Source organism: Haliotis rufescens, unplaced genomic scaffold (assembly GCF_023055435.1).
Source record: "Haliotis rufescens isolate VD_foot unplaced genomic scaffold, xgHalRufe1.0.p SCAF_3, whole genome shotgun sequence".
NCBI lineage: Eukaryota > Metazoa > Mollusca > Gastropoda > Lepetellida > Haliotidae > Haliotis > Haliotis rufescens.
This window is the reverse complement of record NW_025964001.1, coordinates 64131780-64154837: the sequence shown is the minus strand read 5'-3', so window position 1 is coordinate 64154837 and position 23058 is coordinate 64131780. Positions and strand designations below refer to the sequence as shown.

The 23058-nt window shown below is 42.2% G+C and overlaps 2 protein-coding genes across 2 annotated transcripts; both read left to right on the top strand.

Moving 5' to 3' along the window:
• The first annotated feature begins 5783 nt into the window (after window positions 1-5783).
• Window positions 5784-11163, top strand: LOC124132461 (nicotinamide N-methyltransferase-like). Its single transcript, XM_046496370.2, has 4 exons — window positions 5784-6496; window positions 7664-7828; window positions 8626-8830; window positions 10543-11163. The coding sequence occupies exons 1-4, from the start codon at window positions 6406-6408 to the stop codon at window positions 10970-10972; spliced, it is 891 nt and encodes a 296-aa protein (XP_046352326.2). The 5' UTR covers window positions 5784-6405; the 3' UTR covers window positions 10973-11163.
• Window positions 11164-18419: 7256 nt separating this feature from the next.
• LOC124132440 (phenylethanolamine N-methyltransferase-like) lies at window positions 18420-22051 on the top strand. The gene is made up of 4 exons (XM_046496353.2): window positions 18420-18441; window positions 18684-18810; window positions 19704-19904; window positions 21610-22051. Exons 1-4 carry the CDS (start codon window positions 18420-18422, stop codon window positions 22037-22039), a joined length of 780 nt encoding a protein of 259 aa, XP_046352309.2. The 3' UTR covers window positions 22040-22051.
• The last annotated feature ends 1007 nt before the right edge of the window (window positions 22052-23058 follow it).

Below are 23058 nucleotides of genomic sequence, written 5' to 3'. Positions count from 1 at the left end.
GCAAGCCTGAAAGATGTTGGAATTATTGGCAGGTTTTATAATATACTTTCATCAATGTACTCAAACTTAAGTGCCTGTGTGAAGAATTCAAATGGTTTAACGATCTTTTTTCTTGCAACATTGGCACGCGGCAAGCATGTTTTATTTTTCAACAATTATTCCTTATATTCGTAGATAAACTATTACAGCTAAAGGATGTTTTATGGAGGAGAAGGAGTTTTTATTGCAAATGATTTTTAAGATGACTTTTCCTGAAGATGTCTTCTTTGTGTCAGACACCCCTCCCCAACTACAAACGAAAATATATGCTTTGGAAGCTTTTTGCTCCAATACTGGTATGAAAGTAAATTTGACTAAGGTTATTATATTTAGAAATGCAGGCCCCTTTCAAAGCTATAAAAATGTACATACAGTGGTGAAAATATTGATGTTGTTTCATTCTATAGATATCTTGACATAAAGTTTACACCTAAATTGATTTGGACACAGGCCCAAACTAGTCTAGCTGCTCAGAGCACTAAAGCTGTGAATGCCATTAGCAGATATCAGAGGACAGTTTGTAATATGCCATGTAAAGATCTATTGCTTTTTAATAATTTTATCACTATCCCTATCATAAAAATGTGTAAATCGTTTCTTAAAGTTGATAAAAACTCATTTAATATTATGGAGAATGTGGTCGTGCACCTCTGCAATTAACTTACATGATAAGTGCTGTGAAATACTGGTTTCGATTGACACCATAGCCCGGATAGACTTCCATGCAAGGGTCACAAGGTGTCAACTGCTCTGGTTGATACTTGACGGACCACCTGGGCCACCCACTTTAAGAATATTCTATTTAACTTTAGATTTGGAGTTGTATAGATATCCCAGGTTCACATCTTTGTTCAAACACAGACTTTTTGACAACCTATAACAATACAAATCCCTTTTAAATATGAAAGGTATTTATATGTTTATGCCTGTTCATCTGAGAAGAATTTTATCGCACTTGAAATGCAGCAACTTCAATCTGGATTTAAATGCTGGAAGATACAATGACATACCCTATGAAGAAATATTTTGTTCAGGTTGCCTCCTTTAAGAACCATACTACATTGGAAATGAATTTCACATTTTCACAAAATCACATAATACTTTGCTAGCATAGGAAATTATATGACATCCACATCTATGCATTGTTTTAGAGAAAAAAATTAAATATTGCTTAACACCAGTATATACCTCCTTAAAGAACAGCAACATATAAATCATTGCTAACATATTCACATTGTGTATACGTATATCTGGGCAGCAGCTGCTGTATGTATTAACCCTAATATAAAAATAAATGATAACTTCCACACCACTGCTTGCATTTGATAGTCGATTCTTAACTAGATTAACTAATTATTGTTAAAACATAAGTTATGAATCTTTAACTGAATTTTAATATTAATTACACTGCCATACACGTATGACGTCACAATATTTAATTTCCAGCATAAATTATCCAATGCACATATCATTCCGCTATGCAAAGCACACGATGTGCTGATGTGAAATTGAACAACAGTAGCTATGATGGCTGAGTGGGGCCATCGCTAAGTCGTCGATAGATTTCCTAATGATCAGGGGACAAAGTACTAGTACGATACGATATTGAAATTCAGCCACAAACGAAATAGCAACGACAATGCCATACATATGACACATGACGATAAAGCGACTGACGAATCAGACCGAATAAAAACTCACCCAATCCTACCAGTCTATGGAAAAACTATATGGACGTGATCTAGAAACATATATATACTATAAACCGACAGCTATTAAGCAGTATCTACATTTTTCATCTAGTCACCCGAGTTATTCAAAAAGAAGCATTCCATATAATTTAGCAAGGCGTATCTGCATGATTGTGTCAAATACATCTAGAAGTTACAAACGACGTGCTGAGCTAAAATCATATCTATAATCCATTGCATACCCGATTCTACTTGTGGAAAGTGGGATAAAGAAAGCAACAGAGACAGAAAGACACAACTGAAAGTGCGTGGTAAGTAAATTAATAACACTATCAATCTAGCCTATGTATCTACGCACAATCCAAAGAACTGTTTCACAGCATTAAACAAGCCATCCCCTGTGTTGGCCACACCAATGCAGTCGTTGTTGACTGTTGACGATGTTGTCGACTCAATATGACACGTCGAACAGGACGTCTTGCATGTAGACCTGCTGCTCTTAAACGGTTTCGTCTTGTCGGAAGTTCTGCGCAGACCGGGTATATGGGATGCGGTTGAGGTGGCTGTTGTCGTCCTTTCATGTAGGTAGCGCAGTCGGATGTAGCGATCTTTGGCTGGGGTGATCACACTTGGTTGTCCGGACCCTGGCCGATCACGTGTTGACCCACGCTGTTGAAACCGATCCCATGGCCTTGTGATGGTGCTAGGCGCAACATTGAAAACCCTGGCTACAGCTGATCGGGATTCCCCTGCCTCCAAACGGCCTTTGACGTTGTTTCTTTGCACTTGTTTTAATCTTGGCATGTTGTTGAACTGTCACGGTTCGATTGACGCAGATGCCAGGCAACGAAAAAACCTGCGCTTTAATAACGTTTATAGTGCTGCTGCACGTGCAGTGCAGCTCCATGGCCCTTTTGTTAATGCACTGGTTCGTTTTTCCGAATCGTACGTGTTTCCTGACCATTGGTTTACATGTCCTTTTTGTGATCATTTGATACCGGGAATAAGTCACTCTTTATCCTACATTTAGCAATGATAATGTACAAAATCAACTTTAAAAAATATTCTTGAAAGCTACCAGACCGCAGTGATCACGTGTCCCATATGAAGTAATTACACGAAAAATGACACTGTCAAGGTCGCGACAGCTCAGTAACTCGTGTCTCCACGGTTAGCCTATAGTACTACCCAAGTTATTGACAAAGAATACGGGTCACACGTTGGGGAATGTTAGCCCTCTCGCCCTGTAGTGCTAAATCGTGTATGTTTCTGTGGTTCAGGATGACGTTGTTGTACATCTCGTCCCATACTGAACCTCAAACAGATTGACATTCTGGGCTGATTTTTATGAAATAAGTGTTGAGTCACAACCAGGTTTTAGGCAAGGGTGTAGCACTATTGATAACATGTTCATCCTCCAAGCCATGATTCGGCGATATTTATAAGAAAAGACACGTCAGCTTTGTGCCATATTCGTTGATGTCAGAGAGGCGCTTGATCTTGTTGACTCATCCAAGCTACGGTTTGTACTGAAACATAGAGGCATTTCGCCGAAAATGCTTAATGCTCTCACATTCATCTGTAAGTTTGTAAAGGGTCGACTACGCGAATACAATAATCTGTCACAAGATGTTGAATGTCCCTTCGGTGTAAGACAAGGATGTGTATTAAATCCACTATTATTTTCCATGTTTATAAAGGACAAGGGATACAAATGCATCCGGATATCATACAACTATTTCTATTATTATTTGCAGATGACATAATGGTGGTATACTATCCAAACATGGAAAATGGTATTTGTATGGCACTCAGCTTAAAACTGTTCCATTCTATAAATATATTTGGGTGTTGTTTTCTCGAGATCCTTGTCATGGTCTCAACACTTTGGTAATGCTGCTGTATTCGCGAAGGAGATTTTTCGTGGTGTTTTCAAATCCTTGTTTATGATTAAGCTACTCCCATATGATGCCATCAAAATAAGTCCCATCTTACTTTATCGTTCTGAAATAAGGGGACAGGATATTCACAAAGAAATCGAAACAATACAAATGTTTGTTCGTAAACGCTTCTTATGATTTAAAACATCGTCCACAAACCATGTGGTTAGAGGTGAATGTGGTCGATATCCTATGCATATATTGACATATAAAAGGGCTGTGAAATACCGGCGTAAAATAATTAATATGCCTGACACCAGATATGTAAAGGAATGTTTCAACTTATAAGTTAAGGTTGTGTGAATTGAAAGATTCACTGGGCTTACGAAAATAAAGATATTTTATCAAGGTTTGATTTCGGATATATCTGACAAGGAGATGTTGATAATTTATCTTCTTTCATATCTGACTTTGTATATAGACTGAAATCATCCTACGGGCAAGATTGGCATGCGGTCCTTTATTCCAGTTTTAAATTGGCAACCAACACTTCTTTCAAAATATCATTATATATTAAATAAAAACCCATTTCAAAATTCCGTGCTGCATTGGTTCAATTAAGATGTTCTTCACACCAAGTATACATTGAAACGCAGATAGACTATGTTATGTATGGAAACAAAGTTACAGAGAGGATGACTACCATTTTATACTTATGTGTTATGTTTCGGACAATCTCAGGCGTGTGTATATACCACCAAAATATAACTGATATCATACATTACATAAAATCAACCAGAAACAGTTAAAAATCTTGCATCCTTTGTATCAGACAATCATTTGGGTGAACAATGTCTATCAATGTACCAATGTATATATGCTGTTACTCTCTCAAGCAAGGATGCAACTGTAGAAAGGGCCCATGGCCTCCTCTACTTTATGAATAAAGATTGACTCGTGCTATCACCTTCTTGGCTCATGCTATACGCTTCTCTTCTCGTGCTAACGGCTTCTCTTCTCGTGCTATCACCTTCTTGGCTCATGCTATTGCCTTCTCGGCTCATGCTATCGGCTTCCCGTCTCGTGCTATCGCCTTCTCGTCTCATACTATCACCTTCTCGGATCTGCTATCGGCTTCTCTTCTCGTGCTATCGCCTTCTCGTCTCATACTATCACCCTTCTCGGCTCATGCTATCGCCTTCTCGTCTCGTGCTATCGCCTTCTCGTCTCGTGCTATCGCCTTCTCGTCTCGTGCTATCGCCTTCTCGTCTCGTGCTATTGCCTTCTCGGCTCATGCTATCGGCTTCTCGTCTCGTGCTATCGGCTTCTCGTCTCGTGCTATCGGCTTCTCGTCTCGTGCTATCGGCATCTCGTCTCGTGCTATCGGCTTCTCGTCTCGTGCTATCGCCTTCTCGTCTCATGCTATCGCCTTCTCGACTCATGCTATCGGCTTCTCTTCTCGTGCTATCGCCTTCTCGTCTCATACTATCGGCTTCTCGTCTCGTGCTATTGGCTTCTCGGCTCATGATATCGCCTTCTCGTCTCATACTATCACCTTCTCGGATCCTGCTATCGGCTTCTCTTCTCGTGCTATCGCCTTCTCGTCTCATACTATCACCCTTCTCGGCTCATGCTATCGCCTTCTCGTCTCGTGCTATCGCCTTCTCGTCTCGTGCTATCGCCTTCTCGTCTCGTGCTATCGCCTTCTCGTCTCGTGCTATTGCCTTCTCGGCTCATGCTATCGGCTTCTCGTCTCGTGCTATCGGCTTCTCGTCTCGTGCTATCGGCTTCTCGTCTCGTGCTATCGGCATCTCGTCTCATGCTATCGGCTTCTCGGATCCTGCTATCGGCTTCTCGTCTCGTGCTATCGCCTTCTCGTCTCATACTATCGGCTTCTCGTCTCGTGCCATTGCCTTCTCGGCTCATGCTATCGGCTTCTCGTCTCGTGCTATCGCCTTCTCGTCTCGTGCTATCGCCTTCTCGTCTCGTGCTATCGGCTTCTCGGCTCATGCTATCGGCTTCTCGTCTCGTGCTATCGGCTTCTCGTCTCGTGCTATTGGCTTCTCGGCTCATGATATCGGCTTCTCGTCTCGTGCTATCGGCATCTCGTCTCGTGCTATCGGCTTCTCGTCTCGTGCTATCGGCTTCTCGTCTCGTGCTATCGGCATCTCGTCTCGTGCTATCGGCTTCTCGTCTCGTGCTATCGGCTTCTCGTCTCGTGCTATCGCCTTCTCGTCTCATGCTATCGGCTTCTCGGATCCTGCTATCGGCTTCTCGTCTCGTGCTATCGCCTTCTCGTCCCATGCTATCGGCTTCTCGGATCCTGCTATCGGCTTCTCGTCTCGTGCTATCGCCTTCTCGTCTCATACTATCGGCTTCTCGTCTCGTGCTATTGGCTTCTCGGCTCATGATATCGGCTTCTCGTCTCGTGCTATCGCCTTCTCGGCTCTTGCTTTCGGCTTCTCGTCTCATGCTATCGGCTTCTCGTATCGTGCTATCGGCTTCTCGGCTCATGTTATCGCCTTCTCGTCTTGTGATCGCGTTATCGCGATTTCAAGACCGATATTGTAGTCGATAAAGCGATGTCCCTTCTCGGCTACCATAGTTTTCTTATATTAATTGTAACAGGTTGTTAGAATATGGAATATTATTAAATGTATCAATTGACAGAGATTAAAGGAAACCTAAATAATTAATTAAACATGATGCAAGAATACACAAAATGATTAAAAGTATCACATTACAGAGTTTTTAGGTGCCTGAATACAAGAGACGACGTCATCTGGCTTTACTATATGAGTCGAGAAGTTGTCTTTGGCCCAACACTTGAGTGCGTTGGAGATCTCATGCTGAGTACGAAACATACTTCAGACGTCGAATCACAAAGTGAGTAAAATCGTATTTTTACTATATGTATAGTTTCACGATTGCTCTTCGTCTTCGTCCGGAGGACGTATTTAGTAATGTCGCAGATGCTCGTGTGTTCTACTGCCTACTTCTACTTCTCTACCGGAGATAAGACGTCCTCTTTGTGGCCACATTTGTTTGATGCTCTTTTCTACTGTTACTGTTCAACAAATGTCGTGTGGACCCAGTAACCAACGTCAGCTGGAAGCACCACCCAGGGGCAACCATTCGCTATGTGTGTTGTTTAGCATCAGCATATTCTTGACTGTCCCGTCTGTTGAACTTACACAACGAAAACAGCTGCTTGTTAAGCCAACGACCTGCCTGTGTTTGTGACTAACCCTATCCTTGATGATCCACAATATTATGTCTCCAGTCTATTATGCTAAAGATCTGGACCTTTTCCCAAATGTGACTTCGTTTTGAGTTCGATTTTGAAGACGTGACGCCTTAAGTCCATTGCAACAAATAAGTCTTAGGAATGAAATTCTGAGCAAAGAGAAACTGACTGAGAAAGTGACTTCGACTTTCGAAGTTTTGGTGGCATCGGATCCAGGGTGATTATCATAAAATGATGGAGATATAATAGACACTGGCTCATCGAGGATGTCGTACTCCGACGACGTGGGAAATCGGTCATGATGTCATGCTATGGTTTGCTTGTTCCAAACACGATTATTTACAATTCGCTGTGATATACTTAAAAGTTCCCAACAGTGGTGTAAAAACCCCGACAAAATCATACGTTCATAGTGAGTGAGTGAGTGAGTTGGGTTTAACGCCGCTTTTAACAATATTCCAGTTATATCGCGGCGTGTGAGCTAAATGTGGGAGAAACCCGGTCTCAGACGTTTACCGCTTCGGTGAAACCCAAAAGCACGGGTATGGTGCTGCAAACCTAGAAACATAATCGGGGCGAACCGGGATTCGAACCCACGATCATAGGTTTCTGGCGTGCCCAAGGGACGCAACTCTGCACAGCGAATCGCGGCGCCTTAGACGGCTGGGCCACCCGTGCCCCCTCATACGTCCACAGTAACTTGTTGTTTGAATGCATGTACCATACATATTGTGAAGAACTGCAACGCATTATTTTTGTTGAATGTTATGTGATGAGCAATCTTTTCATTTGCGTGTTCCTGATAGCTTACACAGCCATGAACAGAGGAAAGTTTGAACGGGAAGACTACCTGAAGTATTTTGATTCAGCAGCATACCTGAAGACGTTTCACTCTGATATTAAAGGCAGCGAAAAGGAAGGGGACCTGATGCCATGGAAGATGAAGAATTTTCATGACGTTTTTGCAGAAGGTGACTTCATGATTAATGGAGGCGTTTTTAAGGACAGATGTAAAAGGGCGGAATGAGCTTATACCGAGGTGTAGAGCGTCCGCCCAGAGAGCACACACACACACACACACACACACACACACACACACACACACGTGCATGCACGTCGCTATATAAGTGCAATAATCTTGGACTCGACGTTAAACGCCATTTCACCTCACCTATACTGAGGTTCATTGTCAGTCGTCGTCTGAATGCTGGCCATATAGACATGTACCTGGTGCTTAATTGAAATGGATGCGTTGCTTCCTTGGGCAATATAGTCCTATAGACCTATGTCAAGTGTACCCTTGTTTAACTGTGTTGGGCAAGAAACGTCCATCGCCATAAAAACACACTTCCACTTCATTGTCCTCTTTCCCTTCGTCAATAACAAGTCCAACCAATGTGAGTCCTGATCCACCCTGATCTGTTGAAGGTGTCTGCAGCTGCCAGGAAAAATATACACTTCAAAATTGATCTGACCAAAATGTTACAAACGCTAACGTTACTGGGCTGAAACAGTTGATGAAACACTGCAAATTGAAGATCCCAACACAAAACTATGAAACCCGTATCAAATTCATCACCATCGAAAAACTATTTCTTGTTTGTTTCATTTTAGCCCCCATCATACATGGGTGCATGTTTTCTGTTGCCCGTCAGTTCAGTGAAGAGACTGGTTGTTGTAGCATTTTGTTATGGAAGGTAACATAATGATAGGCAATGATAAATGCATTATTATTAATACAAATCTTTCTTTCGCCTTTATGTGGCAGGGAAGGTGAATGGCCGGCGACTGCTCGACATCGGAACAGGCCCCACAATACACAGTGTGATCAGCGCCTCCAACTGCTGTGACACCATCTACCTGTCTGACTTGGCTCCCCAGAACAGGGAGACGCTGAGGAAATGGCTGGAGGGGACTCTGCAGCACAGCTTCAGGAGCTTCTTCCAATATGTGGTCGACAGAGAAGGGAAAGGGTAACTATTACTCCTTGACTGGCAGATTCCAATGTGTGGTCGACAGGGAAGGGAAAGGGTAACTATTACTCCTTGACTGGCAGATTCCAATATGTGGTCGACTAGGAAGGGAAAGGGTAATTGTTACTCCTTGACTGGCAGATTCCAATATGTGGTTCACTAGGAAGGGCATGGTAATTATTACTCCTTGACTGACAGATTCGAATATGTGGTCGACTAGGAAGGGCAAGGGTAATTATTACTCCTTGACTGGCAGATTCCAATATGTGGTTGACAGAGAAGGGAAAGGGTAATTATTACTCCTTGACTGACAGATTCCAATATGTGGTCGACAGAGAAGGAAAAGGGTAACTATAACTCCTTGACTGAGAGATTCCAATATGTGGTTGACAAGGAAGGGAAAGGGTAATTATTACTCCTTGACTGACAGATTCCAATATGTGGTCGACTAGGAAGGGAAAGGGTAATTATTACTCCTTGACTGACAGATTCCAATATGTGGTCGACTAGGAAGGGAAAGGGTAATTATTACTCCTTGACTGACAGATTCCAATATGTGGTCGACTAGGAAGGGAAAGGGTAATTATTACTCCTTGACTGACAGATTCCAATATGTGGTCGACTAGGAAGGGAAAGGGTAATTATTACTCCTTGACTGGCAAATTCCAATATGTGGTCGACAGAGAAGGGAAAGGGAAACTATAACTCCTTGACTGGCAGATTCCAATATGTGGTCGACAGAGAAGGGAAAGGGTAATTATTACTCCTTGACTGACAGATTCCAATATGTGGTCGACTAGGAAGGGAAAGGGTAATTATTACTCCTTGACTGGCAAATTCCAATATGTGGTCGACAGAGAAGGGAAAGGGAAACTATTACTCCTTGACTGACAGATTCCAATATGTGGTCAACAGGGAAGGGTAAGGTCACTATTACTCCTTTTCATTGCACCTGTGGCACTGATTAAAAAAATCGAAACGCTACTTGCACCCCGAACCTTTACATGTGCCAAATAGCCCTAAAGATTGAAAATGTATTTATGGCTACATTGTCGCTATTCACGATCTACTCTTTATATTTAAAGTAGTAGATTTTACTTTCAATAGACATTATCAATAGTTCATTTGGCTAAACGGTTTGGGTTTGGGTTAATGCCGCGGGGACCAAAATAATTTCCAATGCAAATATCCATTTTGACTTGTATCCTGTTCCCATGTTTGTTCCGGTGAATACTTAACTTGCCTTTGTGTGTGTTTGTGACGGCTGCTATCTTTACGTGAGCACCTGGTATCATCACTATTTGATAGTGTTGCATAAACACATGCTTACGATCTAGTGGGAAGCAAACAATGGACATTGGTTTCAGCAGAAATTTCTTATGTAAAGGTAGTTAGCTTGATGTGGAAGGAAAGCCCGAAGTGATGCGTGTCTTAGACGTTCACCGCTTTGGTGAAAATAACGAGCATGGGTATGGTGCTGACAAACCAGGAAACATAATCAAGGCGAATCTGGATTCGAAACCACGAATGTAGATTTTCAGGCAGGCCTAAGGGGCGCAAGTCTGAGCAGCGAATTGCGGCACCTGAAACGACAGGGCCACCATGCCCCTTCCCATAAGACCATTCTCGAAGTCGGACACAGTTCGGCAATGCATATCTGGAAATATCGTTGAAATGTATCTTTTAAGATTTCATCACCCTCTGTCATTCAGGACTTCATGGACACATCGGGAAGATGAACTGAGGACAAAGATCGGTGGCATCCTGCCTATTGACCTTCTGGAAGAGGACCCCATGGCGCCATGCTCCTTTCCAAGGTTCGACATAGTAACGACATCACTTTGTCTTGATTCCGTTGCCCTAGACCACGTAGGTTACGGGTATGCATCCAGAAAGATAACGAATTTGTTGAAGATAGGAGGTTTTCTGATTGTATTCGGACTGTATGGAGCAAGCACATACACAGTAGGCGAGCATGTGTTCAGGAGCTGTCTTGTCACTACTGGAGAAGTGAAGGATGTATGGACACACTGTGGGTTTGAAATTGTAGACTGGAGGGAAGAGAAGAACATGGAGAACACGGAGAAAACAGGGTCTGGTATTGAAGGCTTCTTTCTCATGACTGCTAAGAGGGTGCGTTAAGGATATTTACCTTTATTTGTCAAGTTGTTTGTTGTTTTACACCATACTCAGAAACTGTCCACTTATTTCAAGGCGGTCTGTAAATAATCGTGCCTGGGCCATTCAAACCAGTGATTGATATTATAATATACATGTCTCGATTAACGTCATGCGTGAGCATTCCGGGAAAGATGCGAGTCGTGACGAATGGATTTACGTGGAAAGTAAATTAAGAAATGAACACAACTGAGTTCTGTTTTTTGTCTTTCTTGTTTTTAGATATTACTATCGTGTACCATCACCATGTTCATTAGGTTAAAAGTGGGAAAAACCCATGACCGTATACTACAATAAATTGTCAATATAATACCTTGGTGTATCCGGCTATATTTACGAAAATATGTAGGGAACGCCATCACAACGAAATCAGCGAAAAATACTTCAGCAAAATCAGATCAAATCTCGGATAACTCTAGTTTTTCGAACCAATTCAAAACATCAGTGCAATAAAAAAAACAATATATAGCTTATGTGGTTCCTAACAATTCTTTCAAAGCGAATATGCAAGATCGTCTATATTTTAAATACACCCACAACATATAACAACCAAAAAGTTAAGAGCCCTTTTGGTCAACTATTTAAGAATTTCAAGGAATTCAAAAATTACATTTGATTACGGTCCAAAATAGAAATTTGAATGTTAATGCCGTACGTGTTCTGGAAAGCCAGTATGTTAAGAATTGGCAAAAACATCCACGATACTCACGTGGCTACCGTTGACGTTTTATGTACTTTTAAAAGAAATACTAAAAATAAATGCGCATCAATCAACATTTTGGAGCATTTACAGTAATCCACTATTATCATTTAACAACTTTAGGTTTTCATATAATCCAATGATGGCAGCAGATTGTCTAGGAATGTGCAGTTTTGCATGAGTGTAAGTTATTCCTAGTGTTACCATTGCCTTTGTTTGTACTGGATGTCCGTGTTAGGTCGCAGTCAGATCGTAATCACCATGGAAACCGCGCCCCTCAAACTGTCTCTTGATATGGAAAATGTTCGGCTTCATTTTCGTCAGCCATTCTTTCTCCAGAAGGTCAAGGAATCGCTGTCCAGCTGTACTCACCTAGTAAATGAACATGTGTCATTCTAGGCGAATTGGACGATGACTACATGCGTCATAATAACTGTTTTTCTGTTTGATCAGCGATATTTCAGCTACATAACCATAACCAGTAAATGATAGAGCCTGAGACAGACAATCCGGTGATTGATTGATATTATGCTTTATCATATAATGGGTAGGTTTTCGGCAGGATAAAGCCAACGGATAAAAACGATATCGGTTGGGATCATATTCGGATAGAGATGCAAATATCAAAGGTCAAGTATGGACTACTTTCAGTGTTTATGAACAAACATGGCGTCGCCCTTGTCATTCGGCGATCGAGTGACAATTAACCATCGGGAATCTAGATAAACTACAGGGATAATTGCTATCATTATCAAAAGAACAGTCTAATATACTGAACATCAGTGTCTAACTGTGAGTGAGTGAGTGAGTGAGTATGGTTTTACGCCGCTTTTAGCAATATTCCAGCAATATCACGGCGGGGGACACCAGAAATGGGCTTCACACATTGTACCCATGTCGGGAATCGAACCCGGGTCTTCGGCGTGACGAGCGAACGCTTTTAACCACTAGGCTACCCGACCGCCCCTTCTAACTGTGACGTAGGTAAGGCATTTTATAAGTTTTTGCAACTTTAGATATAAATTTCGAAACAATTTTGCGAGGGCCGAGCCAAGCAGGATCAGAAGCCATATCTGTGCTTGAAGAGCTCCGCGTCTTGAAACCTTTTCCACAAATTAAAATAGTTGGATTTGGCCGAAATTTGAATTGTTACCTTGTTTCGTTTTGTCACTGTGTGTACATCTGGCTTCACTTCTTAACGTTATGACAGGACAGGCCGACTGTCAACAACGTCTGAAATATGTCCGTGACGTCTCATAGACTTGGGTTAGAGTAGCGTCCCTTTGACAAAGGGAAGTTACTCCAGAAAGCGCACAGACATGGATTGCCGCGAAAGGCGAGTAAAAACAATTGTTGTTTTCATATATGTTGCTTCATCAGTGTATAAGAAGCAAATTTCAGTTGGAACTATATTGGCTACTGTCACTGTCCGACTAACACATCACTTACCCTGTGACGTAATGAATATTAATGCACGCATTCCAGGAAAACTCGCAATGTTTCGGTGATGTTTGTGAGAGAGGGAAAGCGATTTTCAAGCACAGAATTAAAGAATGACATTATATGATAAACAGGTTATCACGCTTGTGTGTTTGGGGATGGTAAATATCCTGTATTAGGAATAGGCACTATGTATTTAGCTCGCCAAAGCTCGCTTAATACAATGTTTATTCCTAATGCAGGATATTTACCATCCCCCAACACACTCGCGTGATAACCTCTATATATTTCGTAGTGGTAATCTCTCTTAGGACATTGCTGTCATATACACTGAATGCAATATGCACTTATTACGCTACGTAACAGCAGCTGTGTTTACATAATTGAAATAAGTCTCATATTTGGACGAAACGTTATGAATTCACATGTAATAACTATTTGAATACTTATTTCCAGTGAAAATGATACCTAAAGCGTAGAACTGTTTATCAATTATTTATCCAAAAGAAGACCAATCTGTGCGTATTAGTTTCAAGTCACATGTAGTTATATCACATTGACATATAAATTAACGTCCCCTCGAAGATCCGGGTTACAACTGGTCTTTAGCAAACTATGCTTGTCGTGAGAGGCGACCAACGGGATCGGGTGGTCAGGCTCGCTGACTTGATTGATGCACGTCATCGTCGATCGATGCTTAAGGTGTCAATCACTGAATCGACTATTTACAGAATGGCCGGAACATTGCTGTGTTTGGCGTTAAACAAGAAACAATTATTTTTCGGACAACTTATTTTATGAACACAAGTTGGAACCCTCGAGTCAAGCAGCAACAAACTGAAGTGAATGCACCTAAAAAGTTACAGAAAAGGTCCCTGTATAAATTGTATCTATTACCATTCAAGAAATGTGTCATTCGCAGTCTGCAATATTCCTTCTATATGACGGCAACTGTCTAAACAAGGCAAACCTGTGATTGACATAATGAGCACCGATGTACACCATCCAGATACGAAGACGCGCATTCAGCCATTGAGTCTAACAACCCGATCCCCATCTTAAACCCTTAGGGATTCCGGGTTCGAATAGACCCCCAGCATCCAATGTCGGTCTATGACGAGACGTAATGGATCTTGATGTCAGACTCGGTGACTTGGCTGATTGTATGTCATCATATCTCGATGGCGTGGAACTTTGATCATGATATCAATCACATGTTTTACTTGTTCACAGTGGATTAGTTATAGGCCACCATATATAGCTGGAATATTGCGGCGCTTACGAACACAGTAATTGATCTCATGAGGCACCGGGGACAAACTGTGGTGTGTTTGTTTGTTTGTTGTGTAACGCAGCCTACATTCTACCTATATGACGGTGGTGTGTAAATAATCGAGTCTGGACCAGAAAACCCAGTGATTGACAACATGAGCATCGATCCGCGCAGTTGGGATCGATGACATGCTTTAACCAAGTCAGCGAGCCTAACCACCCGATCCCGGTACTGTAGTGACATTAGTGCAGTTTCCTACCAATCACTTGTCAACATCCGGGGAAAACAAGCCCAGTTCGCTCACCACAGAGGGAGGCCAACTCGTGCATGCAGGTAATTCGTTTCTGATACAATGATACAATGTTAAAGTGATTAAGTTTGGTTAAAAACCACTTTGAAAAAGGTTTCCGTTATCAGACGGCGTGTCATCTTATTGTGGGAGGAAAACCCGAAGTAATACAGGTGTAAGACGTTACCACTTTTGTGAAACCCACGATCAATTGTATGGAGCTCACAAAACATTATTCATGAGCATAAACCAGTTGTCCTGGATGAAGTTTTAAGTTTTCATGAATTCAAACCCGGTTACTTCATTGAATTCAAATGGAGGTGTATGAAATGTTCATGTATTTATCAGTTTTTTCCTCACAGTAAGCACTATTATAGCTATACCACATCTTCTCGAAACAAGGGAGTTAATTGACAATAAAAGTCCAGTTTCCACCCTTGTGAACTCGAAATTGCTTGGAATTTCGTGGGTCGATCGTAGCCTCACCAGTGGCTATTACGAGTTCTGTCTGTTGTATCTGAAGTCTGAAGTCGCCATGTTGTTTATGAATATCGTTACGCGATTTTGATTGACTTTGCACAGACTCTTTAGTTTAGCCAAAATATAACTCAGAAAATCAAGCTTAGTTTGGCTGAGGTGGAAATTGGACTGTTATAGTCAGTTAACTCACGGCAACAGCCCATATTGTCGGATATGGCATGTAATCAGTCAGATCAAAACCTTTGACTAAGTGATCCTCATTGTGGACGGACCCAGCGGTCCTGGAGACCTATTCTACCTTGCAGTCCTCACAGGGATTGACACAGGACCTGTAAGCAATCGTGTCACAATACATGACATGAAGAGTCATTTCCAAACACATTGGAGCAGCAAAGCCTCGAAAATCCAGTGGAATGAATGATTTGCTATTGTGCACTGTACCAAGTGCATGACGTACTTGAGAAGGATTCCGGGTAAGAAGAGGTCCCTAGCAACCTGTGCTGGTCCTAACAGGCGACGGAATGGATAGGGTGTTCAGACCAGGTGACTTGGTTGATTGACTTAGGACCCCAACTTCATGAATCGTTGTCCACAATATCAATCGGCTGCAAAGCCCCTTCACCTGGGAGCCAAGGAAATGGTTGCTAAGAACTTGGACATGAATCCCCTACTCCTGTGGAGCCAAGGAAATGGTTGCGAGGAACTTGGACAGGAATCCCCTACTCTCGTGCCATCGCTTTCTCTTCTCGTGCTATCGCCTTCTCTTCTCGTGCTATCGCCTTCTCTTCTCGTGCTATCGCCTTCTCTTCTCGTGCTATCGCCTCTCTTCTCGTGCTATCGCCTTCTCTTCTCGTGCTATCGCCTTCTCTTCTCGTGCTATCGCCTTCTCTTCTCGTGCTATCGCTTTCTCTTCTCGTGTTATCGCCTTGTCGTCTTGTGCTCGCTTTATCGCTATTTCAAGACCGATATTGTAGTCGATAATGCGATGTCCCTTCTCGGCTACCATAGTTTACTTATATTAATTGTAACAGGCCGTCAGAATACGGAATATTATTAAATGTATCAAATGACAGAGGTTTTCGGAAACCTGAAAAATTAATTAAACATGATGCAAAAATACACAAAATTACTTTAAGTATCACATTACAGAATGTTTATTGGCCTGAATACAAGAGACGACGTCATCTGGCTTTACTATATGAGTCGAGAAGTTGTCTTTGGCCCAACACTTGAGTGCGTTGGAGATCTCATGCTGAGTACGAAACATACTTCAGACGTCGAATCACAAAGTGAGTAAAATCGTGTTTATACCATGTGCATAGTTTAATGATTGCTCTACGTCTATTGCTCTTTCTTTCTGTTATACAACTGTCATGTGAAGGCAGTAACCAACGTAATCTGGTCTAGAAGCATCACTCAGGGTCAACCAGTGTTAAATAATAGAATATTCTGAACTGTCCCGTCTGTGGAACGTACATTACGAATACAGCTGATTGTTGAACCATCGACCTACACCCAGCCCCCCTATCTGTGTGTGTGTGTGTGTGTGTGTGTGTGTGTGTGTGTGTGTGTGTGTTACCCTATCCTTGATGATCCAGAATATTATGTCTCCATTCTGTACTGAGTCAAATTAAATACTTCACATTTTTGAAAGTAATCCCATATATGATATACAATGGACAAATGTATCAGAGACGGTAATTTTTAATCATTAATGTCAAAAGAAGGATTTTAATTAACGGTGGTAACCATAATTTGTTCCAAGCACCTCCGGTAATAACATCAACAGTTTAAATCATAAGTCCCAAGCACGAGAATCTGATGGCACACAAGTTCAGTAGCGTGTATGGCCACCATGTGGTTTGACAACTGCCACACAACGCCTCCGCATGGACCTTGTGATGCTTGTGAACACATGATTGGGAAGACGACGCCATTGATCTGCAAAATGGTGCCAAGATCTTGCAAATTCTGTGGTTGGTTCTGGAGAGTGCGCAGACTTCTGCCAAGAGCATCCCAGACGTGTTCGATGGGATTGAGGTCGGGAGACCTTGACGGCCAGTCCATGACGTTGACTCCCGCATTCTGAAGGAAATTCCTTGTCAAAATTGCTGTGTGGGGTCTGGCATTGTCGTGTTGGAAGATCAAACCGGGTCTATGTGCTGCCATAAAAGGCAGAAGTTCTGGTGCCAGTACCTGGTCGCGGTAAGCAGCAGCGTTGAGGTTGCCACGGATGACAAGAAGCCTGGAACGTGCATTGCCACAGAAAGCACCCCACACCATGACACTTCCGCCTCGAAATCTGTCAACTTCCTGTACACAAAACTGGGCGTAACGTTCATGACGGCGCCTCCACACCCTCGCCATACCATCAGCAAATCAAAGATTAAATCGGGATTCATCACTGAAGACGACTTGATTCCATCGTAAGTGTCGCTGTGCCCACAATTGACGTTGACGTCTGTGTCATTGAGTCAGAATCGGCCCGAAGTATGGCCGTCGTGCTTGAAGGTGTTTTTTTTCGAACAGTTTGCGCACTCAGTCTACCCCTAAATAGTTCATTTCTGGTTGATGTAGCCGTCAAAAATCGGTTACGGAGGTGACGCAAGACAATCTGACGATCCTCTGCATTTGACGTCACACGTGGTCGACCTGGCCGAGGGCGATCAGCGGTCGTAACCGTTTGCTGTAGACGCGTCTGTATATTATAAACAGTCCTTCGACTACAACCCATCGTCCTTGCGACTTCAGCTACGGACGTTCCCGTCTGCAACATGCCGATGGCAAGTTCACGTTGCACATTTGAAAGGCGTGGCATGACAAATGGCCGTAAAGACTTTTGTTTTCTTGTGTTTTTCTTTTTTTGTAAATGACTGCTAACAAGTATTGCTGAAAACACGTGCGGTATAATGGCCACGTGAACAGTTGCACGTGAAAAAACACTTTTGCCACTATAGTGCTGTGCACATGATTTTGATCAATTCAACTGCACAAAAATGGGTGTTATCTGAAGACAATACGTGGCCATTACTGTTTAAATACACAATAAGGGTCCACAATGATAACTGGTCAAAATGTTATTTTTTTAGGATTGTGAAGTTTTTTTAATTTGGTTCAGTACATCATGATAAATACCCTGGACTGAGAAAATGACATTCACTTTCTAAGCTTGAGTCCAGGGCATTTATCATAATTTGATGGAGATATAATATACACTGAATCATCAAGGATGCCGTACTCCGACGACGTGGGTAGGTGGTCATGCTGTCCTGCACTAGTTTGCTTGTCCCCAACACGATTATTTACGGTTTTTTATTACGATTTTTTCGTCGGCATATATTTGAAAGTTCCCGACAGTGCTGTAAAAATAACCAACAAGAGTATATATATTAACAGTAATATATTGTTTAAAAGCATGTGTTAAGACATATTGTATAGAATTAGAACGAGTTATTGATGAGGCATTAGTTCATCTGCGTATGTCTTTACGCAGCCATGAACAGAGGAAAGTTTGGACGTGAGGACTACCTGAAGTATTTTGATTCAGCAGTTTTCCTGAAGACGTTTCACTCTGATATTCAGCGAAATGGAGGGGGACCTGATGCCTTGGAAGATGACGAGTTTTCATGACGTTTTTGCAGAAGGTGACTTCATGATTAATGGGGGCGTTTTTAAAAAGATCGGAATGAGCTTACACCTAGGAGAATAGTCCGTCGTCGTCTGTCGGTGTCTGACCATATAGACATACCCGGGTGCTTAGTAAACTATTGAAATGGGTGCGTTGCTTCCTTCGGCCTATCGACCAATGTCAAGTGTACCCTTGTATAACTGTGTTGGGCAAGAAACGTCCATCGCCATAAAAACACACTTCCACTTCATTGTCCTCTTTCCCTTCATCAATAACAAGTCCAACCAATGTGAGTTCTGATCCACCCTGATCTGTTGAAGTTGTCTAAAGCTGCCAGGAAAAAATATACACTTCAAAATTGATCTGACCAAAATGTTACAAACGCTATCAAAACGTTACTGGGCTGAAACAGTTGATAACACAATGCAATGCAAACTGAAGGTCCCAACACAAAACTACCCGTATCAAATTCATCACCATCGAAAAACTATTTCTTGTTTGTTTCATCTTAGCCCTCATCACAAATGGGTCGATTTTTCTGTTGGGCGGCAGTTTAGTAAGGAGACTGATTGTTTTGATGCGGGGGTTAAACAGACAATGTTTGTTTGTTGTTTAACGCCACACTCAGCAATATTCCAGCTATATAATCGAGTCTGGATCATACAATCCAGTGATTGACATCATGAGCATCGATCCACGCATTTTGGATACGATGACATGCCTGACCACCCGATCCTGTTTGTCGCCTCTTACGCAGGCATAGTCGCCTTTTACAGCAAGCATGGGTTGCTTAAGACCTATTCTACCCCGGACCTTCACTGGTCTTAACAGTGATAAATCCATTATTATTAATAAAACTCTTTCTTTCTTCTTTTATATTGCAAGTTTGACTGGCCGGCGGCTGCTCGACATCGGAACAGGCCCCACAATCCACACTGTGATCAGCGCCTCCAACTGCTGTGACACCATCTACCTGTCTAAAATCGCCCCCCAGAACAGAGAGACGCTGAGAAAATGGCTGGAGGGGACTCTGCAGCACAGCTTCAAGAGCTTCTTCCAATATGTGGTCGACAGGGAAGGGAAAGGGTAACTATAACTCCTTGACTGGCAGATTCCATGTGTGGTCGACAGGGAAGGGAAAGGTCACTATTACTCCTTGACTGGCAGATTCCAATATGTGGTCGACAGAGAAGGGAAAGGTCACTATTACTCCTTGACTGGCAGATTCCAATATGTGGTCGACAGAGAAGGGAAAGGTCACTATTCCTCCTTGACTGGCAGATTCCAATATGTGGTCGACAGAGAAGGGAAAGGGTACCTATTACTCCTTGACTGGCAGAGTTTTTGACTCGATGCACAATTGATTGCACTTGGACCATTGATTAACACAGGGAGCCCTCCAGACAACCCGAACCTCCACAGATGCGTACAAGACTTTAAGTTCATTCATTGCTACCGTTGTCATCATTCTTGCTCAACCTTTTATATCGAATGTGACAATTATTGTTCATTTCTAATTCTATATAATCATTTTAAATCGGAAGAATACTGAATATTGGCACGTTTGTCATTTTCCATAACATACTTGGCCGATGTTTCACCAGAATATATTTTCTTCTGGCAATTACATTATGCTTGTAGTCTTCAAAATATTGACAAAGTCAAAGCAAGTTAGTTTCACCAAAACGTTTAACTTCAGGTATATTTACATTGATGATCGGATATCATTCAGTGACCATCAAATAAAAAAAATCCCTTCCACTGATGTACCCACCTGAACTAGACATAAAGGACACCACTGAGACCGCCACATCTGTTTGTTTCATATTGAGATTTGTGCTTAAAGATTCAGAGTGACTAAAGCTCTCCACAAGACTATGAAAGAGAGGTGACTTCAACCTTCCCTTAATGTCGAGTGATATTCCAGCAGATCCAGTCTTTGGTGTCTACATTTCACAAGTTTTGAGGTAATATCGAGCTCTTTCTACGAAGATTTCAAAGACGCCACCTGACTCTTTCTCAAAAGCTGTTTGATCAAGGTTACACCATTCAAGGCCTCACTAAAGTTTTCAAAAGGTTTTTATGGTAGAGATGCAATTTCCAGACGAAGAGACGCGTCAGTGACAAAAATTATGTCCGATGCAAGTCCCTCTTTTGGCTTATATTCCCGTGTTTTTCAGGTGAACAAGTAACTCGCCCTTGCATGTGTTTGTGACGTGTGCCACCAGTGGGGCAAGACACACTCACCTTTTCGTGAACACCTGGTGTCATCACTATTTGAAATGATTCATAAACACATGCTCATGAAATAGTTGGAATCGTACAATGGAGATTTCTTGTGGGTGTGAGAAGGGTTTTGTCGCTTTTATGTTGCTTAAAACACATTCTACTTGAAGTTAATATAGCACTGTAACGAAATAACCGCTTAAAAGCGAAATATTCGGCAATTCGAGTATATGCATGGTAAGAAAGTAGTTGTGCTACCTTACTGGACTTTATGCAGTTACAAAATATACATTTGACCAAAATCCTCGATTATCCAGTGTATCATATCTCCTTTCTGTTTTGATAAATACCCTAATTCGTTTTGACCCCGGTTCGAAAGGCAGGAAGCTGAAAATACCAGTCCAATCAAACCACTCACATGAGCAACACATTCTTTGCTAAGTTAGCGATACCAGAGATGGGCATGGTGACGTCACTTCCGATATTTGTCCAAATAGTATGGAACTTTCCATACCCTGTGTAATCGATGCCCTAATACCCTAAAATCTCTAAATCAACCTTTCAGAGAAATTCCCAGTGGCAGAGAAGCCATGTTGAAAGATAAGATCGTGGGGATCTTTCCACTTGACCTTCTGCAGGCGGAGCCTCTGCTGCCATCACTGTTTCCTACGTTTGATATCATCACTTCGTCATTGTGTATAGAGGTTGCTGCTCCTGATCTCGCCGGCTACGAGATCATAGCGAGAAGTGTAGGAAAACTTCTGAAGGAAGGAGGCCATATTGCTCTCTTTGGAGTTTTGGGGGGATCTTTCTACCAAGTGGGCAGCCACACATTCTACTGCCTCAAGATCAGTGGAGAACAGGTCCAAGATATCTGGAAACGATCCGGATTCAAAATTGTTGGCTGGAAGCAAAATGCTTCCCTTGGTCAACATGATACTTCATTGTCAGATTTTGAAGGTGTGTTTCACATGGTAGCACAGAAGTGTCTTTAATGAGGAGCAATATTCCGCACGTTGCAGCAGATATGCATAGGCCCCATTAAGAAAATTTATTACGTTTTATCACCTTTTGTTTGTTTGTTTGTTGTTCAACGCTGCACTAAGCAATATCCATCTATATGACGGTGGTCTGTAAATCACGTCTGGACCATACAATCCAGTGATTGACATCATGAGCATCAATCCACGCAATTGGGATACGATGACATGCATCAACCAAGTCAGCGAGTCTGGCCACCTGACCCCGTTAGTCGCCTCTTACCACAGGCACAGTAGTCGCTTGGGTTGCTGAAGACCTGTTCTACCCCGGATCTTCACGGGTCGTTTTATTACCTAGTTGAATGAAGTAATAACGTGGTGCCATGAAGACGTCGAAGCGTTGATGTTATTCTCTAGTGACAGGGGCGTGAGATATAACATTCTCTGGACCTAATTCTGAAATGGCGACTAAACCGTAAATGCTCTTTCATACTTACATGGGCAATGATGGGTGGGTGGATACTGCACAAAAACATCTTTCTAGCTATGACGATATATTTCCATAATGGTTTCACTTTCAGATTAAAATGTTTTAACAGGGCTTGTTTTATTTGTTTGTTGTTTAACGCCCCACTCAGCAATGTCCTAGCTTCAGGACGGCGGTCTGTAAATAATCGAGTCTGGACCAGACAATCCAGTGATTGATATGACCATCGATCAACGCATTTGGGATACGATGACATGCATCAACCAAGTTAACGAGTCCTGTGAGTCGCCTCTTACGACTATTTTAACAGGTGATTGAATTTCACTTCTTATGGTGTGTCACGCCGTGCGTATAACAGCATATAAGCACAATGCCGAATCTGGTTATTAATGTTTCCAGCGAGCGAGTGACGTTTTACGCGACACCAGACATGCCATGCTATGCAATCAGCAACATTTGCAGCTACATCACGCTGACCTGACAACAATCGTGTCTCTGCCAAGGAAACAGCAATTAAATTCGGATCCGAATCCGTCCTGAGCGATCC